The sequence below is a fragment of the Spermophilus citellus genome (genome assembly GCF_964194105.1).
Source record: "Spermophilus citellus genome assembly, chromosome: 4".
Lineage (NCBI taxonomy): Eukaryota > Metazoa > Chordata > Mammalia > Rodentia > Sciuridae > Spermophilus > Spermophilus citellus.
This window is the reverse complement of record NC_138185.1, coordinates 22,585,767-22,602,378: the sequence shown is the minus strand read 5'-3', so window position 1 is coordinate 22,602,378 and position 16,612 is coordinate 22,585,767. Positions and strand designations below refer to the sequence as shown.

At 39.7% G+C, this 16,612-nt stretch overlaps 1 protein-coding gene across 4 annotated transcripts in view; it reads left to right on the top strand.

The window, feature by feature from the left end:
- Nucleotides 1-16,612, top strand: part of PHF20 (PHD finger protein 20) — a 124,445-nt gene that overhangs the window by 33,493 nt on the left and 74,340 nt on the right. For 3 of the 4 annotated variants that reach the window (XM_081291103.1, XM_081291102.1, XM_081291100.1), the window contains exon 2: nt 7,472-7,576. The exons of the other annotated variant lie outside the window; for it this stretch is intronic. In XM_081291103.1, the coding sequence (XP_081147229.1) occupies nt 7,472-7,576 (105 nt within the window). The remainder of the gene's footprint in view (nt 1-7,471; nt 7,577-16,612) is intronic. 4 annotated transcript variants of the gene reach the window in all.

Sequence of the window (16,612 nt, the reverse complement as noted above, 5' to 3'; positions counted from 1 at the left end):
TTTAGCTCTCTTTTTTGCTTTGTTTCTTTTTTCCTTCCTTCCTCTTTTGTTTCCTGTTGAATCCAGGGTGCTCTACCACTTAGATTCCCTGATCCTTTCTTTTTTTGGTACCAGAGATTGAACCCAGGGTTGCTTGACCACTGAGCCACATCCCCAGCCATTTTTTAAATTTTTTTATTTTTTAGTTGTTGACAGACCTTTATTTTATTCATTTATTTATATGCGGTGCTGAGAATTGAGCCCAGTGCCTCAGATATGCAGGGCAAGTGCTCTACCACTGAGCCACAACCCTAGCCTCATCCCCAGCCATTTTTTAAAAAAAATTTTTTAAAGAGAGAGAATTTTTTAAAAATTTTTTAAAATCTTTTTTTTTTTAAGAGAGAGAGAGAGAGAGAGAGAGAGAGAGAGAGAATTTAAAAAAAATTTTTTTTTTTTTATTTTTTAGTTCTCGGGGGACACAACATCTTTGTTGGTATGTGGTGCTGAGGATCGAACCCGGGCCGCACGCATGCCAGACGAGCGCGCTACCGCTTGAGCCACATCCCCAGCCCCAGAGAGAGAATTTTTAATACTTATTTATTTATTTTAGTTTTTGGCGGATACAACATCTTTGTTTGTATGTGGTGCTGAGGATCGAACCCGGGCCGCACACATGCCAGGCGGCTAGCGCGCTACTGCTTGAGCCACATCCCCAGCCAGCCCCAGCCATTTTTAAAGATATTTTCTTTAGAGACAGGGCCTCTTTGAGTTGCTTAGGGCCTTGCTAAATTGCTGAGGCTGACTTTGAACTCAGGATCCTCCTGCTTTAGCCTATGGGATTTTATGGGATTACAGGCTCATGCCACTGTGCCCCCACCTACCCTTTTCATTTTGAGACTGATTTTCAGTGAGTTGTGCAGCCTGTTCTCAAAATTCCAATCCTCCTGTCTCGACTTCCTTAGTAGTCTTTAGTCTCGGCCTTGATAGTAGTCTTCCTCACTTCCTTCTTTTCTTTCTTTTTATATGGCTTTTATAGTTATGCATAGTATCTGGGTTCATCACGACAAACTCATACTTTTTTTTTTTTTTAAAGTAATCTTTCTTTTCTGAGCTTTCCACTAACAAGAATTGGAATGTCTGCTGTGAGTCAGGCATTCCATTGAGTACCATGAAATGAAGAAAAATTACAAAAGTCCTTCAAAAAGTTTGGAGATGATTAGGGTATTTGGTTTTGGCTCTAGCATTTATGGCCAAGGGTTCTCTTTTTTAAATTTTTTTTAAAGTTATAGATGGACACAATATTTTGTTTATTTAGATTATTTATATATTTATTTTTAAATGTGGTGTTGAGGATTGAACCTAGTGCCTCAGGCATGCTCAGCAAGCACTATACTACTGAGCCACAAACAACCCCAGCCCTGGTCAAGGTTTTTTTTTTTTTTTTTTTTTTTTGGTACTGGGGATTGATCCCAGGGCCTTATGCTTGTGAGGTAAGCACTCTACCAACTGAGCTATATCCCCAGCCCTGGCCAAGGGTTCTTAATTGTATGTTTTCATTGCTTCTGTCTTTGCAAATGATTCACCTTTATTGAGTGATTTACTTTGTACCAGTCCAGGCTTTTTATGGAACACCTCACAACACTATAAATTGGGTAGTTCTATTATTCCCATTTTATATATGAGGAAACAGTAATTAAGTAAGTTTCCTAAAGTTACACAGCCTAGTAAGTGGTGAATTTGGGATTTAATTAATTAATAATTTTTTTTGATCTTGATATTGAACCCAGGTGCTCTTTACTTTGAGTTACATCCCCAGTCCTTTAGTCCTTTTTTTTTTTTTTTTTTTTTGAGACAGGGTCTTGCTAAGTTGCCAACGCTGGCTGTGAACTTTCTTTTTTTTCTTTTTTCTTTTTGTAGTTGTAGATGGACAGCATGCCTTTATTTTATTTGTTTATTTTTATGTGGTGCTAGCAAGCAAGCATTCTGCCGTGGAGCTATAGCCCCTGGCCCTTGGCCAGTAAACTTTGGATCCTCTTTCCTCTTGTCCCAGTCTCCCAAACTGCTGGAATTATAGGCATGTGCCACATGCCTGGCTAAATTTGGAATTTAAATACAGGTGGTCTGGTTTCTAAGCATGCTAGGTTGGTTTTTTGTTTTTTTCTTTTATCTTTTTTCTCTGTTCTGTTTATTTTGGTTCTGGCAATTGAACCCTGGCCCTTGCACATGCTAAGCTCAGCTGCTGAATTATACCATCAGCCCTTTATTTTATTTTGAGACAGGGTCTCCCTGAATTGCCCAGGCTGGCCTCCAATTTACTATCTTCCTGTCTCAACTTCCCAAATACCTGAGATTACAGGCGTGTGCCATCAAATCCTGTTCAGTGTCTGGCCTTGATACCATGCTGAGTCTTGCATCTAGAATAGAAAATAAAGTTCCTGAAATTAATTATATCATGAGGGGGTATTTACTCTGTACAAAGTAGGCATTAAAACCCCTGGGGGGGAACAGTTAATTTCATGTGTGGGAATTTCAGAATGTTTCACAAATATGACTTTTGTAGCCAAGTTACTCATTTGTTGCTAGATGAGATTAGATTGGGGGTTTGAGGAAGACCACAGATATAAAGTGCCAATGTAATCACATCTTATCCAAAGTACTTATTGTATATGTGATTTATCATGTGATATTCATGTTGGTCATCTGGCTGAGGAGTGTTTATCAGTTTCTCCACTGTAAAGTTACTTCTTGTCCTGCTTCCCACACATTTTGGAAATCACCATATGTGGACCACACTATAAAGTGGAATGTTTTGATCTATCTTCAGGGAGGATATTTATATATATTATTTGAACAGGAGATTTTCTCCTCCACTTCCATATGTATATATGTATGTATATGTATTTATTTTTGTTTTTAAAATTTCTCTTCTGGTTGTTTTTAATTTAAAAATTTTCCCCATTAATTTATTTATATTAATATGTACTCAGATATTTGTTTTATGCTTTGGTTTATATTCTAGTATTACTTTATTTTGTTGCTCATATTGTTCCTTTGGAAGATCTTTCAGTTGGCTTCTATGACTTTTTGTTGTTGATCCTAGGGATTGAACCCAAGGGCACTCTACCACTGTGCTATATCCCCAGCTCTTTATTTTGAGACAGAATCTTATGAAATTTCCAAAACTGACTTCAAACTTCCTCTTGCCTCAACCTCCTTAATAGCAGGGATTACAGGCCTGCACCACCATGCCTGGCTTGTCTCAGCCCTTTTATTTTTATTTTATTTTATTTTATTTTTTTTTGAGAATTTTAATATTTATTTTTTAGTTTTCAGCAGACACACATCTTTGTTTGTATGTGGTGCTGAGGATCGAACCTGGGCCGCACACATGCCAGTCGAGCGCGCTACCGCTTGAGCCAGATCCCCAGCCCCTATCCCTTTTATTTTGAAACAGGGTTTGGTTAAGTTGCCCAGGCTGGCCTCATATTTATGATCCTCCTGCCTCAGCCTCTCAAGTAATTGGGATTGCAGATGTTCACCACTGGCCCCGGTCTTGCTTTCCTTTTTTTTTTTTTTTTAAAGAGAGAATGAGAGAGGGGAGAGAGAAAGAGAATTTTTTTTAATATTTATTTTTTAGTTCTCGGCGGACACAACATCTTTGTGTGTATGTGGTGCTGAGGATCGAACCCGGGCCGCACGCATGCCAGGCGAGCGCGCTACCGCTTGAGCCACATCCCCAGCCCCTTGCTTTCCTTTTTGAGACAGTGTCTTGCTAGGTTGGCCAGGCTGGCCTCAAACTTCTGATCCTCCTGCCTTAGCCTCTCAGATTGCTGGATTATAGGCATGTATTACATTTGGATTTTATTTTAAAAAGACTTTATTGAGCCTAGTGTGGTGTCATACACCTACAATCCCATTGATTTTTGATGCCTGAGGAAGCAGGAAGATCCAAAGTCAGCCTGAGAAACTTAATGAGACTCTGTCTCAAAATAAAATATTATCCCTGGATTCAACCTCTAGTACCAAAAAAACAAAACAAAACAAAACAATGCTTTATTGATATATAATTTACCATAAAATATACAAATCTTAAAGAGTAAAGCTTTATGGATAAACTTTTACACATGTATACCCCTCTGTAACCATCACCCAAATGAAGATATAGTTAATTTTGGACACCTCAGAAGGCCTTTTATTTTTTTACCCACTTTTGCCAGCTCCCTCCTCTATAGAGGGAAGCAATGTTTGCATTTAAAGTGATCCCCCACAGGGCTGGGGTTGTGGCTCAGCACTAGAGTCCTTGCCTAGTGCGAGGCCCTGGGTTCCATCCTCAGCACCACATAAAAATAAACAAAATAAGGGTTTGTACCCAACTACAACTAAAATATATATATATAAAAATAAAGTGATCCCCCACAGCATGTTGATTTTTTTTTTTTTTCCCTCTCCTGGCCACATTCAGCTTCTTGGGTACAAGAGCTGGGAATGTGGAGAGTCTGATATAACCAGAAGTTAAAGGTAGTCATGATGGAGGGGGAGAGGAGCCAATATATTCAAGAAAGTAAGAATAGGGAATGAGGAAATTTTTGGGTGAGGATGAGAGCTGGAGGTGGCAGAAGGAGTAATGTCAGCAAAAGTATTCAGGATTTGAAAGAACATGGTGTGTTCAAAGGATGCACAGGCAGAACAGAGCTGGGAAGTTGAAAGGAGAGATTTAAGTCAGGAGATAGATCCCTGATCGGAATAGGAAAGTGGTAGCATTCTTTTAGTCACTGAGTATTTACTGAGTGGTTCTGTATCAATCTCTTTGTCTGGAACTAATAGAGGGGCTTAGGGGTCGACCCGTCTGTACTCACTGACTGTTGCTGGTGAAAAAGAAACTGGGAGGAAAGATGAATTCAAGACCATTCTTGAGTTAGAAGCTTGAGGTCTTGATTAATGGAAGTGGTGAGGGGGTAAAGAAAGAGTTAAAGCATTGAAAACAGCAGTTTTCCTGCAGCTTAATAGTCAACTCTTTGTTTTTCACTAAATATATCTTCTATCTCTATCCTCTCTCCACCAAAGGCTGGTGATAGCTTAGAATGTTACTTTTGTGCATAGAAATTATTGGCTTCTGATGTGTGTTCCAAGCCTGGAATAGAGGCACAGTCTGATTATTGAAGCAAAATAAATGCTGTATGTTTGTAGAAAGTCTATTTATATAAAAAAGAATGTGGGGTTGGGGATGTGGCTCAAGCGGTAGTGCGCTCGCCTGGCATGCTTGCGGCCCGGGTTCGATCCTCAGCACCACATACAAAGATGTTGTGTCCGCCGAGAACTGAAAAATAAATAAATAAATATTAAAATTCTCTCTCTCTCTCTCTCTCTCTCTCTCTCTCTCTCTCTCTCTCAAAAAAAAAAATAAAAAAGAATGTGTAGGAGCCTGAGTCTCCAACCTTTGGGTGAATAGTTAGGCAAATTGTGGGCTACACATCAGGTAGACTATTAAGTAGCAGATATAACCTCTGTGATGTGTGTCACTGTAAGAATATTTAAATGTGAAGTCAAATTAAGAGCAGAAAGCTTTTCCCGGTATAAAGTAAAGGTAGATTTGGATACTGATTTTGGTTATTCCTCTTCTTGGACACTTTCCCTCCCTCCCTCCCTCTCTTTCTCTCCCTCCCTCCCCCTCTTTCTCTCCCTCCCTCCCCCTCTATCTCTCCCTCTCTCTCTCTCTCTCTCTCTTTTTTCTTTCTGGTATGGAGATTGAACTCAGGGACACTTTACCACCTTCCCACCCCCTTTTATTTTTTAGATAGGGTTTAAGTTGCTAAGGTTTGCCTCCCAAGTCTCTGAGATTACAGGTAGAGCCCTATAATCTGGCTAGTTGTGGGTGCCCTCTCTTTTTTTAAATATTTTTTTTTAGTTATAGATGGACAGATTACCTTTATTTATTTAATTTATTTTTATGTGGTGCTGAGGATCAAACCTAGTGCCTCACATGTACTAGGTGAGCACTGTACTGCTGAGCCACAACCCCAGCCCTAGTTGCTCTGTTTGAGTCTTCATTTTTACAAATGTAAATTGGGGGCAGTGATAATAATCCCTCATAAATCTCGTAGGATGGTAGCAAGGATCAAAAGAAATACTTAAAAAATTTTTTTGTAGTTGTAAATGGACAGAATAGAATGCCTTTATTTCATTTGTTTATTATTATTATTATTATTATTATTGTTGTTGTTGTTATTATTTTTTATGTGGTGCTGAGGATCGAACCCAGTGTTTCACTCATGCTAGGCGAGTGCTCTACCTCTGAGCTACACCCCAGCCCAAAAGAAATACTTTATGAAAATGTAGTTTATAAACCCTGGAGAGGGCTGGGGATGTGGCTCAAGCGGTAGCGTGCTTGCCTGGCATGCGTGCGGCCCGGGTTCGATCCTCAGCACCACATACCAACAAAGATGTTGTGTCCGCCGAGAACTAAAAAATAAATATTAAAAAAAAAAATTCTCTCTCTCTCTCTCTCTCCTCTCTCTCCTCTCTCACTCTCTCTTAAAAAAAAAATAAATAAATAAACCCTGGAGAAAGCTACACACATTAATTATTAATATATGGATGAATACTGACTAATTGGAGTAGAAATTTCAAAAAGAAATTATTTTCTTTCTGGTTCCTACCCACTCCCATAGCATTTCTTTCTTTTCTTTTTGTTGGGGAGGGGGATAACTGGGATTGAACCCAGGGGGTGCTTTTACCACTGAGCTGTATCCCCAGCTCTTTTTTTTTTTTTTTTAAGAGAGAGAGAATTTTTTAATATTTATTTTTTAGTTTTCGGCAGACACAACATCTTTATTTGTATGTGGTGCTGAGGATTGAACCCAGTGCCGTGTGGCAATGAGTGTGCTACTGCTTGAGCCACATCCCCAGCCCTCCCCAGCCCTTTTTAATTTTATTTTGAGACAGGGTCTTGCTAAATTGCCTAGACTGGAGTCAAACCTGTGATCCTCCTGCCTCAGCTTCTTGAGTCACTAGGATTATAGGCCTGCCCCACTGCTCCCAGGTATGGTACAGGCATGATTTTATTGAGGATCACTTGAGGCTTCCTGGGGCTCAAGGACCTGCAGTTGCAGTATACAAGTCAACGTTGTATCCTTGAATTAGACCTGGCTTTCTGCGTTTTTGGACATGCAAGTAGTCCTTGTTCCTCAATTGGTGGCAGCTTTACATTCCCACATTACTTTCCTTTTCCTTGGTGAGCACAAGCCTTTAATAACTAATTTGTTTCTCAAATTTGAAAACAGGAGTGGTGCCCCAACCAAAAACTTGTGTTCAGATGCAACTTTTAGAGACCGTAGCAAAATGTCTTGTAAAATGCTTCTTTGATAGTTACTTGTTGCTATGTAACAAATTTTCTCGAATTTAGTGACTTAAATCAATAAACCTTCGTTATCCTCTTAAGTGTCTGTAAGCATCAATGCATTCAGGAGCTGCCTAATTTGGGATTCTGGCTCAGGTTCTCACAAGTTTGCAGTCAACCGTGGCTCACTCATAGGACTGACAAGTTGGTATTGGTTTCTGGGAAGATGTCAGAGTTCCCTGCCAGGAGGACTTTTCCAAGGTATCTAGAATGTTCTCAAGACGTAGCATATGGTTTCTCCTAGGGTGGGAATTCAAGAGAGTGCATTTGTGCATGTGTGTGTTACAATAATACGTAACAGCTGGGCGTGGTGGTGCATGCCTGTAATCCCAGAGGCTCAGGAGACTGAGGCAGGAGGAGCAAATGTTCAAAGCCAGCCTCAGCCAAAGCAAGGTGCTAAGCAACTCAGTAAGAACCTGTCTCTAAATAAAATAGGGCTGGGGATATGGCACAGTGATCGAGTGGTCAAGCACAGTGGATTTTTAATGGTTTATTTCTGAGGTATTAAGTACATTCATTCACATTGTGGTTCAATCATCATCACCATGATCTCTGCAGCCTTTTATTCTTCCCAAACTGACACTCTGTACACATTCATCAACAATCCTGCTGGGTGTGGAGGTGTACTCCTGCAGTCCCAGCCCCTTGGGAGGCTTATGTGAGAGGATCACTTGAACCCAGGAATTTGAAGTCAGCCTGGGTAACAGCAAAAACCCATCTCAAAATAAAAACAAAGAAACAAAAAACCCTTTTTCAGTCCCTCATCCTCTGGTAACCTCTATGGCTAGGTATTCCAGCTATCTAATATAAGTGGAATCATAACAGTATTTCTCTTGGGGCTGGGGATGTGGCTCAAGCAGTAGCGCGCTCGCCTGGCGTGCGAGCGGCCCGGGTTCGATCCTCAGCACCACATACAAACAAAGATGTTGTGTCCGCCGAGAACTAAAAAATAAATACTAAAAATTCTCCCTCTCTCTCTCTCTTAAAAAAACAAAACAAGGGCTGGGGATGTGGCTCAAGCGGTAGCGCGCTCGCCTCGCATGCATGCGGCCCGGGTTCGATCCTCAGCACCACATACCAACAAAGATGTTGTGTCCGCCGAGAACTAAAAAATAAATATTAAAAATTCTCTCTCTCTCTCTCTCTCTCTCTCTCTCTCTCCTCTCTCACTCTCTCTTTAAAAAAACAAACAAACAAAAAATCCCAAAAAAACAAAAACAGTATTTGTCTTGTTATGAGTGGCTTATTTTACTTAGCATAATGTCCTTAAGGTTCATCCATGGTATAGTATATATTTGAATTTTATTCTATTTTATGGCTGGATAATTTCATTATCCAGAATGTGCTTTTTTTTTTTTAATCCATTTGTCTGTTGGACATTTGGCTTGCTTTCACCTTTTGATTATTGTGAATAATGCTGCTATGAACATGGTTATAGAAATATCTCTTAGAGTCTCTGCTTTCAGTTCTTTTGTATATTTACCCAGAAGTGGAATTGCACTTCCAGCTTTGGAAGTGTTGCACCATGACTTCCACCATATTCTGTTTGTTAGAAATGAGACCACATGCAAGGGAACCATAATTAGGTTCTACCTTTTTAAGGGATGAGTATTAAACTTGCAGATATCTTTTAAAGTCATTGCAATTACTGTTTGAAAGTGATTGTCTAATGCCAGTTTTCCTGTGAGTACATACAAACTAAAATTATTTAGTAGTTTTCTAATATATGGTGTTAATCTTATATCTCAACCCCTTTCCCCCCAGTTCTAGGGCTCAAATCCACACCCTCCAGCATGCTAGGCAAGTGCTGTACCACTGGCCTGTGTCTCTAGCCCTGGACCTTTGTCATTACTTCTTAACTATTTGTGATACCCCAATGGGACAGCTGTGATAAAGAGATCCAGATTATGTAAAAGCACAATAAAGGGTTGGGGATGTGGCTCAAGCTGTAGTGTGCTCACCTAGCATGCACACCGCGCTGGGTTCAATCCTTAGCACCACATAAAAATAAAATAAAGATGTTGTGTCCACTGAAAACTAAAAAATAAATATTAAAAAAAAAATTCTCTCTCCCTCTCTCTTTATTAAAAAAAAAAAAAAAGCACAGTAAAAATTCCCTATGGAGGGCTGGGGATGTGGCTCAAGCAGTAGTGCGCCCGTCTGGCATGTGTGTGGCCCGGGTTCGATCATCAGCACCACATACAAACAAAGATGTTGTGTCCGCCGAAAACTAAAAAATAAATATTAAAAAAAAAAAAAAAAAGAACTGAACAGATTCCCACTTTAAAAAAAAAAAATCCCCTATGGAGACCTTGCTGATCACCAGATCTGTGCTTGTCAATACTCAGTGGTCCATGGACTGCTTTGGGGAAACATTCTTTTAGGGCCCAGCTCCCAGTCTCTTACAATTAGTTGCTGTTTCCTTTGTCTCCTTCCATACCTGCATATCCTTGTCCTCTTTTGTATTTTTCTTCCTTTGTGTAGTGCTGACTTACTCATATATTCTATGCATCACAGCATCACACAGCAAATCATTCCATACCTCAGGAAAATCAAACAACAACTCTTAACATTGATTAGCACATTCAATGGCGGGAATAAGTTGGGTAGGGGTGATTGGTTAGTACAAGAGGGGGATTCGTTTGAATTGATTGGTTTCGGCCACGAGGGGTGTACGTGCTAAACTACATGGTTTCCCAACATGTTATCAACCACCATAAACTACTTGGGGGTCATCTGGCATCCCAGGTATTTTCCCTGTTTCATGCTGATTGGAGGTTGCTAGGGGGGTTGCTATGGGTCCTCACCTAGCCTAACTGAGTCTGGGACACCTGCTGCCTCAGACCTCTCCTGTTATTTACAGACAAACAACTCAGCAGGGTGGGTATGTGCTTAGGAGTGCTCTGTGGGTTTTTCCCAGGACAAGGATCACGCCCCCTTCTTTAGGACTGTCCTTGAGGTAGAAGCTGTTGTTATTTATTTTTTATCTGTCTTTTCCAAGTTGAATTTCTTGGTGGTGATTCTGGGGATGAAGCCCAGGGCTTCATAAGCTAGACAAGTTCTCTACCCTACTACTAATCAATCACTTTTCATACTTTTTGACCTTTGGAATAAAGCACTTTTGTCATGGTGATCATCATGTGCATTTATCTTGAAGTTGACACCTCTAATGGGATTGGTGTATCTTCTTAACATCTCAAATGTGAATACTTTTTTTATTTTGGTACTGAAGATTGAAACCAGAGTGCTTTACCACTGAGCTGCATCCCCAACCCTTTGGTACTTTTTATTTTAAGGTAGTTTTGCTTAATTGTCCAGGTTGACCTTGAATTTGCAGATTTGCAGTCCTACCTCAGCCTCCTAAGTAGCTGAGAAATCATTGGTTTATTTTGATTCTTTGTTTTTTTCTTTTTGGAATGTGTGAGTGTGTGTATATTTGTTTGATGGCTCCTGGAATGGATAATGTGATTTAAAAAAATATTTTTTTTAGTTGTTGATGGACATTTATTATTTTTTATCATTTATAAGCGGTGCTGAGAATCAAACCCAGCACCTAATACATTTGAGGCAAGCATTCTACCACTGAGCCACTGAAGGGAAAGCACAGAATGAGAAACTGATAAGCTAAAATGAAAGACAGAGACAGGCAGAGATACACAATCAATAGGAGAGAGAGAGAGAGAGAGAGAGAGAGAGAGAGAGAGAGAGAGGGAGAGGGGCAAAACAGGCTTTGAGTTCTGGGACTTTTATGGGGGAGGTGCAGGAATCAGAGGGGGTGGGTCCTAATGCAGGCAGTTCAAGGTTGGGTTGGTTTGAAGGAGTGGTGAGCCTTTCTCAGAAATGCCCTTGGGGGGGGGGGGAGGGAAACTTTTTCCTTAAAATGGTGGCTGTCACTTAAGATGGCCGTTCAGATGCTAAGCAAGGACTTTATAGCACAATCCCAGCCCAATAATGTGATTTTTAAAAAAGGTACATTCAGGGTCAGTGGCATAGCTTAGTATTAGTATTAGGTCACTTGTGAGCATGCTTAAGGCCCTTGGTTCAATCTCGGGTACCTTAAAAAAAAAGAAAAAAAAAAAGAATGCATCCATTGAACATTTATTGAATGCCTAATATGTACTGGGCATTCTAGGGGAGAATTAGAGATTTGGCAAATGCTTTCCTTTCTCTGAAGGTTCAATACAAATGTTAAGTCATCTCTAAAGGCACTCTCTCAACCTTCTAATATGTGATTAGTAAAAAAGGAAGTTTGATGAAAAAGTTTGAAGTAGTTGCTGCTTCTGTGGACAGTAACAGAGGAAGTAGGCTTGGCTCAGGAATGGATTGGGATGTAAGTGATAGAAAAATGTACTTTAAGGTGGATGTGGTGGCACATGCCTGTAATCCTAGCAATTTGGGAGGCTGAGGCAGGAGGAATGCAAGTTCAAAGCCAGCCTCAGCAAGAGTGAGGTGCTAAGCAACTCAGTGAGACCCTGTTTCTAAATAAAAAAATAGAAAAAGAGGGCTGGGGATGTGGCTTAGTGGTTGAGTGCCCCTGAGTTCAGTCTCTGGTTTAAAAAAAAGGAAAAAAAAGAAGAGAGGAGGAGGGGAGAGGCTGCAGATATAGCTCAGTGGCAGAGTGCTTGCCTTCCATGTTCAAGGCCCTGGGCTAGAACCCTATTACACATAGACACACACACACCAAAAAAAAAAAAAAAAAGGCCAAGGCAGGAGGATCACACGTTCAAGGCCAACCCCGGCAACTTAGCTAGACCCTGTCTCAAATTTTAAAAAGGGCTAGGATTGTAACTTGGTGGTAGATTGCCCATTGATTCAATCCCAAACATGGAAAAATAGATAAATAGATTAAGATAGATAGATGAAAGAGAATATGGAGTTTGGCTGGGGATGTAGTACAAAGATAGAGCACTTGCTTAGCATCTGGGAGGCCATTGGCTTAAAGAGAGGATAGTGATGATGGGGAAAGGGTCATTCAGGTGCTTTGGAGAGCAACAGGAACCCAGATTTTTGAGCCCAGGCGGGCCAGCCATGGAAAAACAGTGACTCTCTTCCATGTGGCACTGGTATGGGTTATAGGAAGTCTGGGTAATTCTAGAGATATACTCTTTTACCCTTTCCCTCCAGACAGTATTACTGGGTCTCTTTGCTGATAGATAAGGTAGGGAATCCCATGAGGCCACCAAAATTTTCTGTGGGCTCTTTCCACCTTAGAGATCCTGTTGCTTGGTCATCTATTTCTCTAGGACTAGCAGTTTGTCTGTTTCATAATACAAACTCAGGAATGTTTGTTGAACAATACAATTCATAGGACATAGTCCTTGTCTTACAAAGTACTTAACAATCATGTGTTTATATGGATATTTAAAAATCCTGTTTGTGACTTAAGCTTGAAGTGCTTGTGAGGAATCTTTATGAGGGAAGATGGTTGATTTTTGAACCTTATATCTGATTTCTGATTACCATTTCAAACTCTATTTTGGGGGGCTTAGGGTAGCTCAGCGAGGCCCTGGGTTCAATCTCCAGCCCTAAAACCCCAAATCCCCCAAATGCTGTCTTATTAGCATAGGCAAAATTTACTCAAAAAGAGGTAGAAAACTTGATCCAATAGTAACCACAGAAGTATTAGAAAACATAGGCAATTCTCATAGCTCAATAATAAATCAAACTATCAATTGTTGAATAAAATACATTCCATCTTCTTTGACAGAAATAAATTAATAAGGACAAAAGAGAAAATATGTATAAAGTGGTTTTATGTAAGTTGGTAAAATATTAGACAACAATGTTTAACAACTACTTACTAATGCATAATAAAGACATAATTCAGAAAAAAAAAAAAAAAAGAAAACATAGGCAAGAGACTACTTTCTGAAAAGACCTCAGAGTAGGTAGGTAAGTTGATTGTTGTTCCTTCTCCTGTGTGTGTGTGTCTGTGTGTGTGTGTGTGTGTGTGTGTGAGAGAGACTGACTCTGGATGAAGCCCAGGGACATTCTACCACTGAACTACATTTCCAGCCCTTGATATTTTTTGTTTGGAGACAGAGTCTGGCTAAATTGTCTAGTCCTTCCAAGTAGCTGGGATTACAAATGCGTTCCACTGTGCTTGGCTCCCTGCTGATTTTCAACATCATTTTAGAAGCACTAATCTGTGTGGTAATATACAAAAATTAAATGACAGGTATCAGTATTGAAAGTGAGACAAAATAATCATGCTTGGAATGTGATATATAGTTTTCCTGGGAAAAGCAAGAAGTTAAAAAAATTAGAACACTATTGATGCTGGGATTGTAGCTCAGCTGTAGAGCTCTCCACTAGCACCTCACTAGCACATGTGAGGTGCCGGGTTAGATCCTCAGTGCCACATAAAAATAAATAAAATAAAGGTATTGTGTCCAACTACAACTAAAAAAAAACACTGTAACAATATATACAGTGAGAACAATTGCTTCTGCTCCTTTATCCATACTGTTTCTGATTTGCTGCCATAGGTAGTCTGTTTTATTTGTTTCTGTCTGTCCTATAAGTGTGTCAGTCACATTTAACACAAAGCTATCAAGTAAAAACTTCATCCAGGGGCTGGGGTTGTAGCTTGGTGGTAGAGCGCTTGCCTAGCATGTGTGAGGCACTGAGTTCGAGCCTCAGCACCACATAAAAATAAATAAATAAAATGAAGGCATTGTGTCCATCTACAACTAAAAAAATATTAACAAAACAACTTCAGCTAGTAACCACAGAAGTAATGGAAAATGTAGGTGAGGAGCTACTTATCTAATGGTAGCTTTGTGTTATATAGATAGCTAGTATTCTGTAGCTTGCTTTTTAAAAACAATATGTCTTGGAGCTCTTTGTATATCAATTAATCAATTCATACAGTATTTATTATTATTATTATTATTATTAAACCCAGGAGCACTTTACCACTGAGGTACATCCCTAGTGCTTTTTATTTTTATTTTGAGACAGGATTATGCTAAATTGCTGAGGCTGACCTTGAACTTGGAATCTTCTTGGCTCACATCCAAGTTGCTGAGATTACTGGCCATGTGCCACCATGTCTAGAATCTTTGTTTATTTATTTATTTTTACAACTTTATGATGTTTCATTTTGTGGGTGTATAACAGCGTATAAAAACATGCATTTGTGAAGCTGTTGGTTGATATCTGTTCATTAAATAGTTTTTAGAACTTTTAATTTAGAAGTATTTAGTTGTTTTTTAATTAATTAATTATTAATTTTGTGGTACAGGAGATTTAACCCAGGTGCACTTTACCATCCTCATCTCTTTTTATTTTTTAAAATTTATTTTATTTGGTATTGGGGATTGAACTCAGGGGCACTTGACCAATGAGCCACATCCCCAGCCCTATTTGTATTTTATTTAGAGACAGGGTCTCACTGCATCCTCACCTCTTTTATTTTTATTTTGAAACTCCTTTTGCTAAGTTGCCAAGACTAATGATAGCTTTAATGGCCTTGAACTTGAAGTCCTCCTGCCTTAGCCTCCTGAATTGCTGGAATCGTCAGGACTTGTAAAAGTAAATATTTTTATTTACAGAGGTAATATGTGCCTAAATCTTGTAAAAATTCAAAGCATAAGCAAAATCCTCTTGGTCATTTGTAATCTTTTCCCTCCTCCCCATAATTACCTTTTGTGTATGCATGCTCGAACATATGCATGTGGTGCTTGGGATCTAACTCAGCACCTTGCACATGCAAGGCAAATGCTTTACCACTGAGCTACATCTTCAGCCCCCATAGCTAACTTTTATTGCTACTTTGGTGTTTAATATCTGCTTCTTCTGACTGATATTCCCATTGGTTAGAAATGTGAGTTTTAGGTTCAGTGTTGGTTTGGAAGCTAACATATCAATATCATCAGTCACTGTTAGCCACAAATTGAAGCTTTGTAGTTGGACACAATATCTTTATTTCACTTATTTATTTTTTTATGTGGTGCTGAGGATCGAACCCAGGTTCTCATACGTGCGAGGTGAGTGCTCTACCGCTGAGCCACAACCCCAGCCCAAACACTTCTTCTTTTTTTACATTGCCTCATTCATCTTTAGCCAACCTTATAGTTGTCTCCAGGTTGAACCAGGTGAAATTACTCTCTTCATGGATAAAAGCAGTTGGTTACCAGCCATTTTGTGAGTTCAAGTTAATGGTTTTAAAGTTTAATCAGCCGGGCACAGTGGCATACACCTGTAATCCCAGCAGTTTTTTAGGCTGAGACAGGAGGATCACAAGTTCAAAGCCAGCCTTAGCAATTTAGTGAGACCTTCAGCAACTTAGTGAGATCCTGTCTCAAAATAAAAACCAAAAAGGTCTGGAGATGTAGCTCAGTGGTGAAGCATCCCTGGGTTCAATCCAGGACTGAGATCTGAACATATGTGTGTGTGTAATTTCTTCCAAGACTTGGAATTGGCAGGCCAGATCAAAGACACTTAATAAAGTCCTATTGACTAATGAAGCTGAGCTGTTCCCAAGGCAGATAGCAATTGTGATTTACCCAGTCTTACTGGGGTGATCTCTGAGATGGTCTTTGCTGACTTCTCCTTTTTTGAAATGCAGTTCGGTACCCTACTCTCCTATTAGTGGCTTGCTTGTTTGTCACATTTATAGATAGGACAGTTTCTCTTGAGGAAACTTTTGTCTCCTTTTGCTACTGTTAAGCCTCTTGGAGTAGTTTCTTCAGTTCTGCAGACAGTGGAATACCTTTGCCCAGTGGAGGAAAAAATTATTTTTATTTTTTGCCCAGTGAAGTTCTTTTGAGTGAGGGTAAAGCTTTCGGCTTTAAGGATGCAGGGACCCCTTCAGATCTGTGTGTGTGCAGCAGAGTAGGGAGTCTAGGAGTTCACACTTGATTTTATGACTCCCAACTTCCCAGACTTTTAGAAGGCACTGACCAATACAATTCAAAAGAATTTGGAATGTATCCTGAGTTTTCCCACTTTCTATTTTGCCAAGTAAGGATAATTTAGAGTAAATATTTAATTATATAGTTTGCATAGTTAATACGTGCTCATGGTACAACATTCAAAACAAACAAAAGGATATACATTGAGTAAAATAAGTTTCATACTTCCTCTCCAGTTCCTTAACTATCCAGTTCCTCTCCCAAGAGGCCAACCCGCTTGATCATCCTTCCAGAAATAGCCCACGCAGTTAAACACAGGTATGAATGTATTGGCTCTCTCCCGTCCTCCAATTAAGTGGTAGTGCATTACTGTTTTATA